General features: G+C 51.4%; 1 protein-coding gene across 1 annotated transcript; it reads right to left on the bottom strand.

Annotated features, from left to right (window-relative positions):
* Positions 1-11,082: 11,082 nt before the first annotated feature.
* LOC112070326 (mucin-5AC-like) lies at positions 11,083-17,405 on the bottom strand. The gene is made up of 7 exons (XM_070438918.1): positions 17,245-17,405; positions 15,772-17,169; positions 15,594-15,707; positions 15,119-15,502; positions 12,724-15,060; positions 11,538-12,642; positions 11,083-11,406 (listed from the first exon to the last, which is right to left on the bottom strand). Exons 1-7 carry the CDS (start codon positions 17,403-17,405, stop codon positions 11,083-11,085), a joined length of 5,823 nt encoding a protein of 1,940 aa, XP_070295019.1.
* Positions 17,406-18,389: the final 984 nt, after the last annotated feature.

An 18,389-nucleotide genomic window follows, 5' to 3' on the forward strand; every position in this document is an offset into this window, starting at 1 on the left:
GAGTAGGTGTCCAAACTTTTGACTGGTACTGTATGAGGACACTTGCTCGTCGAACATCTCATTCCAAAATCATGGGCATTACTATGGAGTTGGAGTATGGAGTCCCCACTCCTCTGGGAAGGCTTTCCACTAGATGTTGGAACATTGCGGGGACTTGCTTTCAAATCAGCCACAAGAGCATTGGTGAGGTCAGCCACTAATGTTGGGAGATTAGGGCCTGGCTCGCAGTCTGCATTCCAATTCATCCAAAAGGTGTTGGATGGGGTTGAGGTCAGGGCTCTGTGCAGGCCAATCAAGTTCTACAAACGATTTCTGTATGGACCTCGTTTATGCACGGGGCCATTGTCATGCTGACAGGAAAGAGCCATCCCCAAACTGTTGCCATAAAGTTGGAAGCACAGAATCGTCTAGAATGTCATTGTATGCTGTAGCATTAAGATTTCCCTTCACTGGAACTAAGGAGCCCGAATCATGAAAAACAGCCCCAGACCATTATTCCTCCTCCACCAAACTTTACAGTGGACACTATGCATTGGGGCAGGTAGCATTCTTCTGGCATCCGCCAAACCCAGATTCGTCCGTCTGTCTGCCAGATGGGGAAGTGCGATTCATCACTTTAGAGAACGCGTTTCCACTGCTCCAGAGTCCAATGTCGGCGAGCTTTACACCACTCCAGCCAACGCTTGGCGTTGCGTACGGTGATCTTAGGCTTGTGTGCTGCTGCTCAGCCCCGGAAACACATTTTATGAAGCACCCGACGAACAGTTATTTTACTGACGTTGCTTCTAGAGGCAGTTTGGTATTCGGTAGTGAGTGTTGCAACAGAGTAGACGATTTTTATTTATTTATTTAACGATTTTTAGCTACACGCTTCAGCACTCGACGGTCCCATTCTGTGAGCTTGTGTGGCCTACCACTTCGCGGCTGAGCCATTGTTGCTCCTAGACGTTTCCACTTCACAATAACAGCACTTACAGTTGACCGGGGCACCTTTAGCAGGACAGGAATTTGACAAATTGACTTGTTGGAAAGGTTGCATCCTATGGCGATGCCAAGCAACATCGAGAGCATCCTGACTGGTTGCATCACTGCCTGGTATGGCAATTGCCCGACCTCAGACCGCAAGGCACTACAGAGGGTAGTGCGTACAGCCCAGTACATCACTGGGGCTAAGCTGCCTGCCATCCAGGACCTTTACACCAGGCGGTGTCAGAGGAAGGCCCTAAAAATTGTCAAAGACCCCAGCCACCCCAGTCATAGACTGTTCTCTCTACTACTGCATGGCAAGCGGTACCGGAGTGCCAAGTCTTGGACAAAGAGGCCTGCTACTCTCTGTTTATCATATATGCATAGTCACTTTAACCATATCTACATGTACATACTACCTCAAATCAGCCCGACTAACCGGTGCCTGTATGTAGACTCGCTACTGTTATAGCCTCGCTACTGTTATTTTTCACTGTCTTTTTAATTTCTTTACTTACCTTTTTTGCACTGTTGGTTAGAGCCTGTAAGTAAGCATTTCACTGTAAGGTACACTACACCTGTTGTATTCGGCGCACATGACAAATAATCTTTGCTTAGGAGTTGAAAGACACTGAGCTCTTTAGTAAAGCTATTCTACTGCACATGTTTGTCTATGGAGATTGCATGGCGGTGTGCTCGATATTATACACCTGTCAACAATGGGTGTGGCTGAAATAGCCGAATCCACTAATTTGAAGGGGTGAAAACATACACTTTATATACAAAAGTATGTTAGCTCATTGTTCGTATAGTCAGACTTTTCTCCAGACTACATGCTAGCTAATCCACCAGGGCAGGGATATTTAACGTTAGTGCTAATCGCTAACATTAGGCACATTCGCTAGCACGTCACCGCCTCTCGGGAAAGTCCGACAACACCCCTGAGATGCTAGCTAACGCTAGCACCCCTGAGATGCTAGCTAATGCTAGCTAATGTATCCAACTAGCCAACCAAGGTGCCTAACTAGCTGGCCCACCATGTGATATTTAGCTAGCTACAGTGCATTCAGAAAGTATTCAGACCCCTTGACTTTTTCCACATTTTGTTATGTTACAGCCTTATTCTAAAATGGATTATATTGTTTTTTTCCCGCTCATTAATCTACACACAAAACCCCATAATGGTAAAGCAAAAACAGATTTTTAGACATTTTTGCAAATTTATTATAAATAAAAAACTGAAATATCACATTTAGATAAGTATTCAGACCCTTTACTCAGTACTTTGTTGAAGCACCTTTGGCAGCGATTACAGCCTCGAGACTTCTTGGGTAGGACGCTACAAGCTTGGCACACCTGTATTTGGGGAGTTTCTCCCATTCTTCTCTGCAGATCCACTCAAACTCTGTCAGGTTTGATGGGGAGTGTCGCTGCACAGCCATTTTCCAGTCTCTTCAGAGATGTTAAATCGGGTTCAAGTCCGGGCTCTGCCTGGGCCACTCAAGGACATTCAGAGACTTGTTCTGAAGCCACTCCTGCGTTGTCTTGGCTGTGTGCTTATGGTTGTGGTCCTGTTGGAAGGTGAACCTTCGCCCCAGTCTGAGGTCCTGAGCGCTCTGGAGAAGGTTTTCATCAAGGATCTATCTGTACTTTGCTCCATTCATCTTTCCCTCGATCCTGACTAGTCTCCCAGTCCCTGCGTCTGAAAAACATCCACACAGCATGATGCTGCCGCCACCATGCTTCACCGTAGGGATGGTGCCAGGTTTCCTCCAGACGTGACGCTTGGCATTCAGGCCAAATAGTTCAGTCTTGGTTTCATCAGACCAGAGAATCTTGTTTCTCATGGTCTGAGAGTCTTTAGGTGCCTTTTGGCCAACTCCAAGCGGGCTGTCATGTGCCTTTTACTGAGAAGTCTTGCCACTCTACCATAAAGGCCTGATTGGTGGAGTGCTGCAGAGATGGTTGTCCTTCTGGAAGGTTCTCCCATCTCCACATAGGAACTTTGGAGCTCTGTCAGAGCTTCTCCATCGGCTTCTTGGTCACCTCCCTGACCAGAGCCCTTCTTCATAGATTGTTCAGTTTGGCCGGGCGGCCAGCTCTAGGAAGAGTCTTGGTGGTTCTAAACTTCCTCCGTTTAAGAATGATGGAGGCCACTGTGTTCTTGGGGACCTTCAATGCTGCAGAAATGTTTTGGTACCCTTCCTCAGATCTGTACCTCGACACAATCCTGTCTCAGAGTTCTACGGACAATTCCTCCGACCTCATGGCTTGGTTTTTCCACTGACATGCACTGTCAACTGTGAGACCTTATATAGACAGGTGTGTAACTTCCCAAATCATGTCCAATCAATTGAATTTACTACAGGTGGTCTCCAATCAATTTGTAGAAACATCTTAAGGATGAATAATGGAAACAGGATGCACCTGAGTTCAATTTCATTTTTGCTCATAGCAAAGGGTCTGAATAATCATGCAAATAAGCTATTACAGTTGGTGGTTATCTAATTTTCAAAAGCATCTCGCTAACCACAGATCTTTCACCTAACCAAAATAGCTTGTTTGCACCTAGTAAACAGGGCTTACCTCATCAAACAACTCTAGCGATGCCTCTCGCTTACAGAGGTCGAAAAACTATAAAATGAACATGTGCTTATCAGAGTGGTGGTTACAAATCGTGTAAAAAAATTGAAAATAATATATATATATATACACACAGTTGAATTCGGAAGTTTACATACACTGAGGTTGGAGTCATTAAAACTCATTTTTCAACCACTCCACAAATTTCTTGTTAACAAACTATAGTTTTGGCAAGTCGGTTAGGACATCTACTTTGTGCATGACAAGTCATGTTGTCTTACGTCTCTCTTTATGTAGCGTTGTGTTGTCTCTCTTGTCGTGATGTGTGTTTTGTCCGGTATTTATTTTAATCCCAGTCTCCATCCCCGCAGGAGGCCTTTGCCTTTTGGTAGGCTGTCATTGTAAATAAGAATTTGTTCTGACTTGCCTAGATAGATAGCTAGTTAGCTACAAAGGCTAGGGTAAATAAAAAAATGTTAAACAAGAATGCATACAAGAAATACACTATCAATTATTTACACGAGAAACTAAAAAGGCTATAATTACTCGCTAGGTTACTTGCTACTTGTCGATGAGACTTTTCCCACCCTGGACCTTGAGTGATTTCATCAATGCTTGTGACAGGATGTGTAGTTCTGTATGATAGCCACATTAGCGGCTAATCAGCATGTTATCTTTTGTGGGTAAATACAGGTGAATATATTCATAAAAGTTACCTTGTCCCGAGAGATTTGCGCAGTTATCAAAACATCACCCCAGGGTAAGCCTACACAAAACACAGACCTTTTATGAAGTAAAAAAACAAACAATTGAAACAATTTCCAGGTTCTGCATCTAGGTTTTAGGGGTATTAGGACTCATACTGTGGTACTATACATGATTTTACTCCATTAAATTATTATAAAGTCAACTAGCAAGGGTAATTTTCCTAAATAAAAATTGTTTGACGCGCTTCAGCTGCCCAAAGTGTTGAAAAATATAGACTAGTAAAGTAGTGCTATTTTGTTGTAGTGGAATAGTAGCCTTCAGTGGAATAATAACAGTAGAAGTAATGTAGCGAGTTCAAATGCAGTCCATGATCTTAAACACAACAAATTTGCAACATATTGTACGAATTGGATTGTACCATTTTATACAAATTGCAAAAAAGGAGTACACAATTGGATGACATAGTACTCAAAAACCGGGGACCCGTTATGACTCATTAGTACCACTTTCAAAACTACTGGCTGAAATTATTTAAAAAAAATTGTGGAGCGTCACTTTAATCTTMAAGTAATTCACACAAATTATTATTTGTTTTCTTTGCAACTAATCTGAAGAACTGTGAGGTGACGTAAAGCACAGAGATGCGCGATAACAGTGGTGCTGACACGCAGAAGCCGGAGGTGAAGTGTGTCGCGTTTTTGTTTATTTTGTATTTTCTTTAAAGCTTAAGGTTGTCGTTATTTTGTTTTTAGAAGTTATTTTAGTCCCTGGATGCTTTCTCTCTGATTTGTCTTGGTTGGGCCTTCATTGCTTCGTGTACCTCGTCTCACGCGTCGCTGTTTTGAGTCGACAGTGTTTGACAGTCGCTCTCACGGTGAGCCAAGTAGCGTTTGGTTAGCCATCGAGCTAGTTAGCCCTCTAGTTCGCTATTTATTGCTAGCTACCATTATTAGTAACGTGTAAACCATTCGGAGGGTGGTTGACAAGAGGTAGCTAACGTTAGCGAGCAAGCCGCATATCTGCATTTCGTCAATGGGCTCATGATAACCCATGATCGTGTCATCGATTGTGTTGTAGCTAACGTTAGCTAGTTGAATGAGCAGCTGTGAGCTGACACCTGGTTGACAGCTACAGACAGAAGAAAAGGCTAACTTGCTTTCTGCGTATTGTTGTCAGTGTGAGCCGTCCATTTAAACATTCGGGAACTCGGCACTGCACCAGCAGCTGCTACCCACGCTCACGTTAGCCTGTCTGTGTACAATGCAACGTTAGCTGCCTTTCGACTCGAAACAACTCCTCGTCAAAGAAGAAGCTTTCATCTAGAGAAGACTCACTCTTAACGGTAAGCGAGAGGTTTCAAATATTCTACCAACCACTGAGAGATCAGCTATTCTACCTACACAACATTGAACCAAAGCCTTGATCTGAAGCGTTTTAGACGATTCTCAATGAATTGTGAATAACAGCAGCACGAAACAACCAAACATTACCACTCACTCATTGTTTTGATGTTGGGTGAACATCACCAACAACAATGCAACAGGATACTTACTGTCTTATGGTTTCAGTGTTGAGGAGTAGTGAACTACATGTAATTAAACTAGTAATGTAACTATACTGAACAAAAAATGTAAATGCAACAATTTTAAAGATTTTACTGACTTTATTTCAATTGGCTGATATGAACTGTAATTAGGCACTCATCTATGGATTTCACATGACTGGGCAGGGGTGCAGCCATGGGTGGGCCTGGCTGTCAAGTGGGCGGGCCTATGCCCTCCCACCCAATGGGGAGCCAGGCCCAGCAAATCAGAATGGGTTTTTCCCACAAAAGGACTTTATTACAGACAGAAACACTCCTAAGACGAGGCTGCAGGTGAATTAGCCGGATGTGGAGGTCCTGGGCTGGCGTGGTCTGTGGTTGTGAGGCCGGTTGGACATACTGCCAATTTCTCTATAACGACGTTGAAGGCATCTTATGGTAGAGAAATTAACATTAAATTCTCTGGCAACAGCTCTAGTGGATATTCCTGCAGTCAGCATGCCAGCATACATTGTTCCTGTACCCAAGAAGGCAAAGATAACTGAACTAAATGACTACTGCCCCGTAGCACTCGCTTCTGTCATCATGAAGTGCTTTGAGAGGCTATTCAAGGATCATATCACCTCCACCTTACCGGCCACCCTAGACCCACTTCAGTTTGCATACTGCCCCAACAGGTCCACAGATGACGCAATCGCCATCACACTGCCCACTGCCCTATCCCATCTGGACAAAAAGAATACCTACTATGTAAGAATGCTGTTCATTGACTACAGCTCAGCATTCAACACCATAGTACCCTCCAAGATCATCATCAAGCTGGAGGCCCTGGGTCTCAACCTCTCCCTGTGCAATTGGGTCCTGGACTTTCTGACAGGCTGCCCCTAGGTGGTGAAGGTAGGAAACAACATCTCCACTTCACTGACCCTCAACACTGGGGCCCCACAAGGGTGTGTGCTCAGTCTCTGCTGTACTCCCTGTTCACCCATTACTGCGTGGCCATGCACGCCTCCAACTTAATCATCAAGTTTGCAGACGACACAACAGTAGTGGGCTTGATCACCAACAACGACGAGACAGCCTACAGGGAGGAGGTGAGGGCACTCGGAGTGTGGTGTCAGGAAAACAACCTCTCACTCAACGGCAATAAAACAAAGGAGATGATCGTGGACTTCAGGAAACAGCAGAGGGAGCACCCCCTTATCCACATCGAAGGGTCAGCAGTGGAGAAGGTGGAAAGTTTTAAGTTCCTGGGTGAACACATCACATACAAACTGAAATGGTCCACCCACACAGACAGTGTGGTGAACCTCAGGAGGGTGAAGAAATGTGGCTTATCACCCAAAACCCTGACACAATTTTACAGGTGCACAATTGAGAGCATCCTGTCGGGCTGCATCACAGCCTGGTACGGCAACTGCACCGCCCTCAACCGTAAGGCTCTCCAGAGGGTGGTGGGGTCTGCACAACGCATCACCGGGGGAAAACTACCTGCCCTCCAGGACACATACAGCACCCGATGTCACAGGAAGGCCAAAAAGATCATCAAGGACAACAACCATCCGAGCCACTGCCTGTTCACCCCGCTATCGTCCAGAAGGCGAGGTCAGTACAGGTGCATCAAAGCAGGGACCGAGAGACTGAGAAACGGCTTCTATCTCAAGGCCATCAGACTGCTAAACAGCAATCACTAACTCTGAGAGGCTGCTGCCCACATTGAGACCCGATCGCTAGTTACTTTAAACAATGGCACTTTTAATGTTTACATATCTTACATTACTCATATCACATGTATATACTGTAATTTATACGATCTACTGCATCTTGCCTATTTTTATATTTGTTTGACCTTTATTAAACTCGTTAACTATTTAACTATTTAAGAACAAATTCTTATTTTCAATGATAGTAACAGTGGGTTAACTGCCTTGTTCAGGGGCAGAATGACAGATTTGTACCTTGTCAGCTCGGGGATTCGATCTTGCAACCTTTCGGTTACTAGGCCAACGCTCTAACCATTAGGCTACGCTGCCGCCCCAATGCCGCTCGGCCATCCATATATTTATATGTACATATTCTTATTCCATCCCTTTAGATTTGTGTGTATAAGGTAGTTGTTGGGAATTGTTAGATATTACTGCACTGTTGGAACTAGAAGCACAAGCATTTCGCTGCACTCGCATTAACATCTGCTAAACATGTGTATGTGACCAATCAAATTTGATTTGATTTTAATTGCACGCTCCCTCAACTTGAGACATCTGTGGCATTGTGTTGTGTGACAAACTGCACATTTTAGAGTGGACTTTTATTGTCCCCAGCACAAGGTGCACCTGTGTAATGGTCATGCTGTTTAATCAGTTTCTTGAAATGCCACACCTGTGAGGTGGATGGATTATCTTGGCAAAGGAAAAATGCTCACTAACAGGGATGTAAACATATTTGTACACAATGAGAGAAAATATATTTTTTGCGTGTAGTAAACATTTCTGGGATCTTTTATTTCAGCTCATGAAACATGGAACCAACACTTGTTAAATATACAATGTTTGTTCGGTGTTCATTTTGTAGTAACTTGGACTGGTGGTAGTTGAACTAAATTCAAATCTTGGTAATATTTTCAGTAGTTCATTATTTCTTTTGCTGTGTAGCTAACTACTGGAACCACAGACGACTTTGTTTTTGTGTACAAAAATGGACATTTTTACAAGTTTCAAACTGACAGCAACTCGATGCAGTTCGCCCACACCAACGCTCTACCCGCTAGGCTACCTGCTGCGTATGCCTGGCTAGATGCTGCCTAGTTCTCTAATTCTAAACTGCTGTCAGGTTGTTGTGGAAGGGCTATGTGGTTTTAGAGAATAATCTCTCTCTCTCATCCACCTCAGCTATTGGACTGGTGTCAATAGCCTAACTAGTCTTGGGTATATCAACATTAAACTCTTATGGAAATGTGCTATTTCTCTAGTCAAGTTGGACTTACTGTTTTTTTATTTTGAATTGGAAAATGTTACGTTTTCCTAAGTTTTGTTCCCTTGATGATTATTTTCTATAACTGAAGGGTTTACGGACTTGATGACACAGAACATTGAAAGGCTTTGGATTTGAAATTATGCAATGACTGTGAGGTTATAGCCAGACCGTCAGGTGTTTAGAAATCACAGGACATGTTGTATATAGTCGTCGTCGTCCCCRCCCCCCCCCCCCAGTTTAGAGGACCAAAAGTATTGGAACAAATTAATTTGTATATTAAAGTAGTCAAAAGTTGAGTATTTAGTCCCATATTCCTAGCATGCAACCTCATAGTAATTATATCATTTCAAATCCAAAGTGCTGGAGTACAGAGCCAAAATAACACAAAAATGGTTACTGTCCCAATACTTTTGGAGCTCACTGTTTATACGGCAGTCAATTAGGCGGCAGTCAATTAGGCTTTCCCTATCTCTCCATCAGTTTGTCTACGTGAGATCTGCTTCTGTATCTGTTTTCTCGCAGCAGTATTAGCAGCATTAGTGGCAGCATTAGCAGTACTAGCAGTATTAGCATTAGCAGTATTAGCAGCAGCAGCATTAGCAGCATTAGCAGCATTAGCAGCATTAGCAGTATTAGCATCAGCAGCAGCAGTATTAGCATCAGCAGCAGCAGTATTAGCAGCAGCAGTATTAACAGTGGTATTGGCAGTAGTAGCAGTCAGAGTTGCTTTTTCTGGAGAGATTTGAGGAGCTATTTATAGATCTCTGCCTAAGCACAGAGCTGAGGTGCTGCTGCTTCTCTCCTCCTCTCTTTCTCATGCATTCTTGCTCTCCCATCACTCTTTCTCCCTACTCTGCCCCTATTCTCTCTCTCCTCGCTATCCTCCTTGCTGTCTTTCCCTCCACTGCTTGCTAGATGTGAATAATTGATCAGAACTGGAGGGAAGAGGTGACTGGTTCCATGGTTCTGGGTCCAGGCTTACATTGTGTGCGCGTGTGGTGTTTAGTTGGATACCCATTTAAAATGTAAAAAAATACACAAAACATGAGAAGTAACAAAACACAGTCACATGTAAAATGCAACGATATACAAACAATGCACTGTGTGTGTGTGTTGATTGCATGGCTGTGTCCGTCCATTACTGTCACTGCTGTGAAGAAGAGCATAAAGGCAGCAAGACACTCACTGAGACCAGACATGATGGATTGAGGGAGATGAACTGGATCAGTCGTCACTATCAGATGAGCCACTAGAGGTCCAAACAAACAGTGCTAAATGCAGAGATTTGTTTTGAGAGTTTTCTAAATGTCAGAGAATTGGATTTGGCTGCTGGTCGTTTTTGTTATTTTTTTAAGGGGATTGGAAGTTTGTCAATTTAGACCCACTGTGTGTAAACCATAGTGTAAACCCTGTTATATGCTAACACACTTACACATCTGCTGCCATGGTGTCCCCGGCCTCAACCTAGCCAGCCTATATGGACAGTACAATAGTGTAAACCCTGCTATATGCTAACACGCTAACACACTTACACATCTGCTGCCATGGTGTCCCCGGCCTCGACCTAGCCAGCCTATATGGACAGTACAATAGTGTAAACCCTGCTATATGCTAACACGCTAACACACTTACACATCTGCTGCCATGGTGTCCCCGGGCCTCGACCTAGCCAGCCTATACGGACAATACAATAGTGTAAACCCTGCTATATGCTAACACACTTACACATCTGCTGCCATGGTGTCCCCGGCCTCNCTCGACCTAGCCAGCCTATACGGACAATACAATAGTGTAAACCCTGCTATATGCTAACACACTTACACATCTGCTGCCATGGTGTCCCCGGCCTCGACCTAGCCAGCCTATACGGACAGTACAACGCAGTATGTTTGTCTACATTCCATTCCTCCAATTACCTGCATAAGTTCAAACAGTTGAACTTGTTTGATTCCCTGAACTGCCATCTTCAATGACCAATTCAAGGCATTACCAAAAGCCCCAGTTGGTGGTTGAAAGCCAACTAGGCCCATGTCGCACCCTTATCTTCAGGTTACGTTATGCCCTGGCCTGCAAAGCATAGAACTATTTTCTGCACTAAAACTACTTTTTTACTCTGTGTTTCATAATGGTTGTATGGCTCCCTAATGACAGGGTTTCCCAGGCCAGCCCCTCCTTAAAGCCCCTGTTAATGTTAACCAATAAGCATTGTTTTTTTGTTGAGAAGACCGATTTTCAGGATGTTTTATAGCCTGATAAACACTGCTGTAGCTCGGCCACCTTCCTTCGCAGATTGGTGTGTCAATAGACTCTTAAGGAACGTGCTGTGGCGTGGGCTTGCTGCGGTGCTGTGGCGTGGGCTTGTTGCGGTGCTGGGGCGTGGGCTTGTTGCGGTGCTGGGGCGTGGGCTTGTTGCGGTGCTGGGGTTGTGGGTTGTTGCGGTGCTGGGGCGTGGGCTTGTTGCGGTGCTGGGGCGTGGGCTTTGTTGCGGTGCTGTGTGGGCTTGTTGCGGTGCTTGGTTGTTGCGGTGCTGTGGCGTGGGCTGTTGGCGGTGCTGGGTGGCGGGGCTTGTTGGCGGGTGCTGGGTTGCGGTGGGCGGGCTTGTTGCGGTGCTGGGGCGTGGGCTTGTTGCATTGCTGTAGCGGTGGGCTTGTTGCAGTGTTGCAGTGCGGGCTTGTTGCAGTGCTGCAGCGTGGGCTTGTTGCGGTGCAGGCTTTGTTGCAGTGCTGCAGCGTGGGCTTGTTGCAGTGCAGGCTTGTTGCGGTACTGGGGCGTGGGCTTGTTGCGGTGCTGGCGTGGGCTTGTTGCGGTACGGCTTGTTGCGGTGCTGGGGCGTGGGCTTGTTGCGGTACTGGGGCGTGGGCTTGTTGCAGTGCTGCGACGGGGCTTGTTGCGGTACTGGCTTGTTGCGGTGCTGGGGCGTGGGCTTGTTGCGGTACTGGGGCGTGGGCTTGTTGCGGTGCTGGGGCGTGGGCTTGTTGCGGTACTGGCTTGTTGCGGTGCTGGGGCGTGGGCTTGTTGCTGTACTGGGCGTGGGCTTGTTGCAGTGCTGCGACGGGGGCTTGTTGCGGTACTGGCTTGTTGCGGTGCTGGGGCGTGGGCTTGTTGCGGTGCTGGGGCGTGGGCTTGTTGCGGTACTGGCTTGTTGCGGTGCTGGGGCGTGGGCTTGTTGCGTGTGCTGCTGGGCGTTGGTGCTTGTTGCGGTGCTGGGACGTGGGCTTGTTGCGGTGCTGGGGCGTGGGCTTGTTGCGGTGCTGTGGCGTGGGCTTGTTGCGTGCTGTGGCGTGGGCTTGTTGCAGTGTTGTAGCGTGGGCTTGTTGCAGTGCTGTAGCGTGGGCTTGTTGCATGTTGTAGGTGGGCTTGTGTGCAGTGCTGTAGCGTGGCTTGTTGCAGTGCTGTAGCGTGGGCTTGTTGCAGTGCTGTAGCCGTGGGCTTGTTTGCAGTTGTTGTTAGCGTGGGCTTGTTGCAGTGCGGGCTTGTTGCAGTGCTGCAGCGTGGGCTTGTTGCGGTGCAGGCTTGTTGCAGTGCTGCAGCGTGGGCTTGTTGCGGTGCGCAGGCTTGTTGCAGGGCTGGCATGCGTGGCTTGTTCGGTGCAGGCTTGTTGCAGTGCTGCAGCGTGGGCTTGTTGCAGTGCAGGCTTGTTGCGGTGCCGCGACGTGGGCTTGTTGCAGTGCTTGTAGCGTGGGCTTGTTGCAGTGTTGTAGCGTGGGCTTGTTGCAGTGCTGTAGCGTGGGCTTGTTGCAGTGCTGTAGCGTGGGCTTGTTGCAGTGCTGTGCGTGGGCTTGTTCAGTGTTGTAGCGTGGGCTTGTTGCAGTGCGGGCTTGTTGCAGTGCTGCAGCGTGGGCTTGTTGCGGTGCAGGCTTGTTGCAGTGCTGCAGCGTCAGGCTTTCTGTGCGCGGTTGGCAGGCTTGTTGCAGTGCTGCAGGTGGGCTTGTTGCGTGCAGGCTTGTTGCAGTGCTGGCTTGGCTTGTTGCAGTGCAGCTTGTTGCGGTGCCGCGACGGGGGCTTGTTGCGCCGGGTACTGGGCTTGTTGCGGTACTGGGGCGTGGGCTTGTTGCGTGCGTTGGGTGCGGGGCGTGGCTTGTTGCGGTGCTGGGGCGTGGGCTTGTTGCAGTGCTGGCTTGTTGCGGTGCTGGGCTGGGCTTGTGGCTGTGCTGGGGGCGTGGGTTGGCGTGTGGTTGTGTTGCGGTGCTGGAGCGTGGGCTTGTTGCGGTGCTCGGGCGTGGGCTTGTTGCGGTGCTGCGGGCTTGTTGCGGTGCTGTGGTGTGGGCTTGTTGTGGTGCTGGGGCGTGGGCTTGTTGTGGTGCTGGGGAATGGGCTTGTTGCGGTGCTGTGGGCTTTGTTGTGGTGCTGTGGCGTGGGCTTTTTGTGGGTGGGCTTGTTGCGGTGCTGTGGCGTGGGCTTGTTGCGGTGCTGTAGCGTGGGCTTGTTGCGGTGCTGTGGCGTGGGCTTGTTGCGGTGCTGGGGAGTGGGCTTGTTGCGGTGCTGGGTGTGGGCTTAGTTTCGGTGCTGTGGCGTGGGCTTGTTTCGGTGCTGTGCGCTGGGCTTGTTGCGGTGCTGTGGCGTGGGCTTGTTTGCGGTGCTGTAGCGTGGGCGTGTTTGCGGTGCAGGCTTGTTGCAGTGCTGCAGCGTGGGCTTGTTGCGGTACTGGCTTGTTGCAGTGCTGCGACGGGGGCTTGTTGCGGTACTGGCTTGTTGCGGTGCTTGCGGCGTGGGCTTGTTGCGGTGCTGGGGAGTGGGCTTGTTTGCAGTGGGGATGCTTTTGAGGTGCTAACGTGGGCTTATTAGCGGTGCTGGGGCGTGGGCATTGTTGCGGTGCTGTGGCGTGGGCTTGTTTGCGGTGCGTGGGCGTGGGCTTGTTGCGGTGCTGGGTGGGCTGTGCGTCTAGGGCGTGGGCTTGTTTGCGGTGCTGGGGACGTGGGCTTGTTGCGGTGCTGGGGGTGGGCTTTGTTGCGTGCTTGCGGCGTGGCTTGTTTGCGGTGCTGCGGCGTGGGCTTGTTGCGGTGCTGGGGCGTGGGCTTATTGCGGTGCTGTGGCGTGGGCTTGTTGCGGTGCTGGGGCGGGCTTGTTGCGGTGCTGGGGCGTGGGCTTGTTTGCGGTGCTGGGGAGTGGGCTTGTTCGCGGTGCTGGGGCGGGGGCTTGTGCGGTGCTGGGGAGTGGGCTTGTTGCGGTGCTGGGCGTGGCTTAGTTGCCGGTGCTGCGGAGGGGGCTTGTTGCGGTGCGGGCTTGTTGCGGTGCTGGGGTGGGCTTGTTGGGTGCTGGGGCGTGGCGGTCGTGTTGCGGCGTTGCTGGGATGCGGCTTGCTTGCGGTGCTGGGGCGTGGGCTTTTGCGGTGCTCGCGGGGCTGTAGGGGGCTTGGGTGCTGTGCGGTGGGGCGTCGTGGTACTCTGGGGGATGCTGCGGTAGGGCCTTGTGGTAGGTGCTGGGGGTGGCTTGTTGCGGTGCTGGGCGTGGGTCTTAGTGCGGTGCGTGGGTGGGCTTTGTTGCGGATGCTGGGGTGGGCTTGTTTGCGGTTGCTGGGGCGTGGGCTTGTTGCGGTGCTGGGTGGCTTGTTGCGGTGCTGGGGGGGGCTGTTGCGGTGCTGGGTGTGAGGGCATGGGGGGTTGTTGCGGTGCTGGGGATGGGGCTTGTTGCGGTGCTGGGCGATGGGCTTGTTGCAGGTGGGGCGTTGTTGCGGTGCTGGAGGGAGCTGTTGTTGGGTGCTGGGGCGGGCTTGTTGCGGTCGCGGGTTGTGCGGTGCGGTTGTGCCGGGCTTGTTGCGGTTGGCTGTTGAGCGGCTGAGTCGTGGGCTTTGTTGCGAGTGGCTAGAGGGGCAGTGCGGTGCCTTGTTGGCGTTGTGTATTGCGGGCTGGTTGGGTGCGGGGGCTTGATTGGGCTGGTCGTGGCTGGTGTTGCGGTGCTGGTGCGTGGGCTGTTGTGCGTGCTGGCGACTGTGGGTTAGATTGCGGTGGGACTTGCGGGCAGTGCTGTTGACGGGCGGAGCGTAGGGCTGTTGCGTGGCTGGGGGGACTTTGCGTGCTTGCGGGGTTGTTGGCGTTGCTGTGGTGTGGGCTGTTGCCATAGGCTGGGCAGTGGGCTTTGGAACGACTGACGCGCAAGTGCTGGCTTGGTTGCGGTAGCAGTGGGCCTTGTTGTGCCGTCTGGGCGTGGGCTGTTGTGGCGTAGTGCTTGCGCGGTGCTGTGGCGTGGGCTTGTTGGGTGCTGTGCGTGGGCTTGTTGCTGCGTGCTTGGCGTGGGCTTGTTGCGGTGCTGGGGAGTGGCTTGTTGCGGTGCTTGGGGCGCTGTGGGCTCTGTTTCAGGTGCTGTGGCGTGGGCTTGTTTCAGGGTGCTGTGGCGTGGGCTTGTTGCGGTGCTGTGGCGTGGGGCTTGTTGCAGGTGCTGTGCGTGGGCGTGTTGCGGTGCAGGCTTTTGGTGTGCAGCGTGGGCTGTTGCGGTGCTTGTTGCAGTGCTGCGGCGGGGGCTGTATGGCGCGGCTGGCTTGTTGCGTGCGTGCGGCGTGGCTGTTTGCGGTGCTGGGAGTGGGCTTGTTGCGGTGCTGGGGGTGGGCTTATTGCGGTGCTGGCGTGGGCTTGTTGCGGTGCTGTGATGCGTGGCGCTTGTTTGCAGCAAGTGCTTTGTCGGTCGGTGTGGGCTTTCGGGTGTGGCGGCGTGGGCTTGCTGCGGTACGGCTTGTTGCGGTGCCTGGGGCGGCGCTTGTTGCCGGTGCTTGGGCGTTGGGCTCTGTTGCCGGTGCTGGAGCGTGGGGCTTTGTTGCGTTGCTACGGCGTGGCTTGTTGCGGTGCTGCGGCGTGGGCTTGTTGCGGGCTGGGGCGTGGCTTATTGCGTGCTGTGGGTGGGCTTGGTTCGCGGTGCTGGGGCGGGGCTTGTTGCGGTGCGGGCGTGGCTTGTTGCGGTGCTGGGGGTGGCTTGTTGCGGTCTGGGCGGGGCTGTTGCGGTGCTGGGGAGTGGGCTTGTTGCGGTGCTGGGCGTTGGCTTGTGCGGTGCTGGGGAGGGGCTGTTGCCGGTCGGGCTTGTTGCGGTGCTGGGGGTGGGCTTGTTGCGGTGCTGGGGCGTGGGCTTGTTGCGTGGGTGCTTGGGGAGTGGGCTTGTTGCGGTGCTGGGGCGTGGGCTTGTTGCGGTGCTGGGGAGGGGCTTGTGCGGTGCTGGGGCGTGGGCTTGTTGCGGTGCTGCGGCCGTGGCTGTTCCGGTGCTTGCGGCGGGGCTTGTTGCGTGCGTGGGGCGTGGGCTTATTGCGGAGCTGTGGCGTGGGCTTGTTGCGCGTGCTGGCTGTGGGCTTGTTGCGGTGCGGGCTGGGCGTGGGCTTGTTGCGGTGGCTGGGAGTGGGCTTGTTGCGGTGCTGGGGCGGGGCTTGTTGCGGTGCTGGGGAGTGGCTTGTTGCGGTGCTCGGGCATGGGCTGTTGGCTGCTGGGGAGGGGCTTGTTGCGGTTGCGGGCTTGTTGCGGTGCTGGGGAGTGGCTTTTGCGGTGCTGGGCTGTGGGCTTGTTTGCGGTGGCTGGGCGTGGGCTTGTTGCGTGCTGGGGCGTGGGGCTTGTTGCGTGGCTGGGGCGGGCTTGTTGCGGTGCTGGGGCGGGCTTGTTGCGGCGCGGGCTTGTGCGGTGCTGGACGGGGCTTGATTGCGGCGCGGGCTTGTTGCGGCGTGGGCTTGTTGCGGTGCCTGCGGCGTGGGCTTGTTGCGGGGCTGGGGCGTGGGCTTATGCGGGCTGTGGCGTGGGCTTGTTGCGGTGCTTGGGGCGTGGGCTGTTGCGGTGCTGGTGGCGTGGCTTGTTGCGTGTTGCTGGGCTGTTGTGCGGGCTTGTGGCGTGCTGTTGGCTAGTGGGCTTGTTTCGTTGCTGTGGCGTGGGCTTGTTGCAGTGCTGTGGCGTGGGCTTGTTGCGGTCTGTAGCGTGGGCGTGTTGCGTGCAGGCTTGTTGCAGTGCTGCAGCGTGGGCTTGTTGCGTGCTTGATTAGCGTGGGCGTGTTTGCGGTGCAGGCTTGTTGCAGTGCGTGCAGCAGTGCGGCTTGTTGCGGTACTGGCTGGTTGCCCGGTACTGGGGCGGGGCTTGTTGCGTGCTGCGGCGTGGTCTTGTTGCGGTGCTGGCGGCGTGGATTGTATGCGGTTGCTGCGGCGTGGGGCTTGTTGCGGTGCTTGGGCGTGGGCTTTACTTGCGGTGCTGCGGCGTGGGCTTGTTGCGGTGCTGGGTCGCGTGGCTTGGTTGCGGTGCGGGCTTGTGCGGTGCTGGGGCGTGGGCTGTTGCGGTGCTGGGGCGTGGGCTTGTTGCGGTGCTGGGGTGTGGCTTGTGCGGTGCTGGGGCGTGGCTGTTAGCGGTGCTGGGGCGTGGGCTTGTTGCGGTAGCTGGGGCGTGGGCTTTGTTTCGGATGCTGCGGCGGGGCTTGTTGCGGTCGGGGCGGTGCGTGCAAGGCTGTTGCGGCGTGGCTTGTGGGCGTGCTTGCGGCGTGGGCTTGTGTTTGGCGGTGCTGCGGCGTGGGCTTATTGCCGGGTGCTGTCGCGGCGTGGGCTTGTTTGCGGTGCTGCGGCGGGGGCTTTGCGGTGGTGCGGCGGGCGTGTGTGCTGCGGTCGGGGGGCTTGTTGCGTTCTTGCGGCGGGGCTTAGTTGCCGGTTCGCGGCGGGGGCTTGTTGCAGTGAGGGCTTGTTCATCTTTAGGGAATTATCTTTTCCCCCACTAATCAGGTGTCTTGCTTGTTTTTCTAGCATTCAGTTTGTTTTTATCAGGGAGGGAGGGAGGGAGAGGTCTCTGCTGTGCTTCATTCAGAAAAAGAAGTGGGCAGTCGAGGTGTCCTTCCTTCCTCTCGTTTAGAAAAACCCTCGCAGCTTTTAGAAAAGAGTAGCTACGAAGTGTACAGCTCGCTAGGACAGTGGCTGACAGTGGTCCCAGACACTAAAATTACCTTCAGCTAGCGGTAGCTAGTTGGCTGACAGTGGTCCCAGACATTAAAATTACCTTCAGCTAGCGGTAGCTAGTTGGCTGACAGTGGAGGATGGAATCTCCTCTCTCTCTCTCTCTCTCTCTCTTATTCCAACTAGTTTACTGTGACTTCCACAGCAGCAGCAGCTACAGTAGAACAGAGCTTTACCTTTTTGTCTCTCAGACACCACATCCTTCCTACATCCTGCAAAACCACCTCTGCATGGGAGCTGCACAACTCTAAACACAGTAAGCTGTCTGTATGTGTGAGTGCTGCTGTGTTTGTATTTTTCACTCACATGTGAAGTCTGTCTCTGTTCGTCTCATCTCTTCTGTAATGTTGCTAAGGTACAACTTAGTTCTCACGCTCTGTGTTCCATGACATCACGAGCTACGGATAGTTTTTATAAAGTACGGTTTGATAGTCTTTGTAATTACTCTTCTGCAGACGTGTTAAGCTTTGAAGCTCTGTTCGCCTGCATTGGTTTTCGTTTTTGAAAGCTGTGATTTAATGTTTTATTTTATTAAATTGTAACATTAAGAAACTGCATGAAATCACTGACTATGTTCACGTAGGCCAATGGATTGTTCTAGTATATTACTGGTGCATGAAGGCTATGCTGCATCTGTGTGTGTGTGTGTGTGTGTGTGTGTGTGTGTGTTGCCACTGACTGACTCACTCTTTGGCGAAGCCAGTGGTGAGGTAATGAGGAATT

This window comes from Salvelinus sp. IW2-2015, unplaced genomic scaffold (assembly GCF_002910315.2).
Source record: "Salvelinus sp. IW2-2015 unplaced genomic scaffold, ASM291031v2 Un_scaffold1294, whole genome shotgun sequence".
Classification (NCBI taxonomy): Eukaryota; Metazoa; Chordata; class Actinopteri; order Salmoniformes; family Salmonidae; genus Salvelinus; species Salvelinus sp. IW2-2015.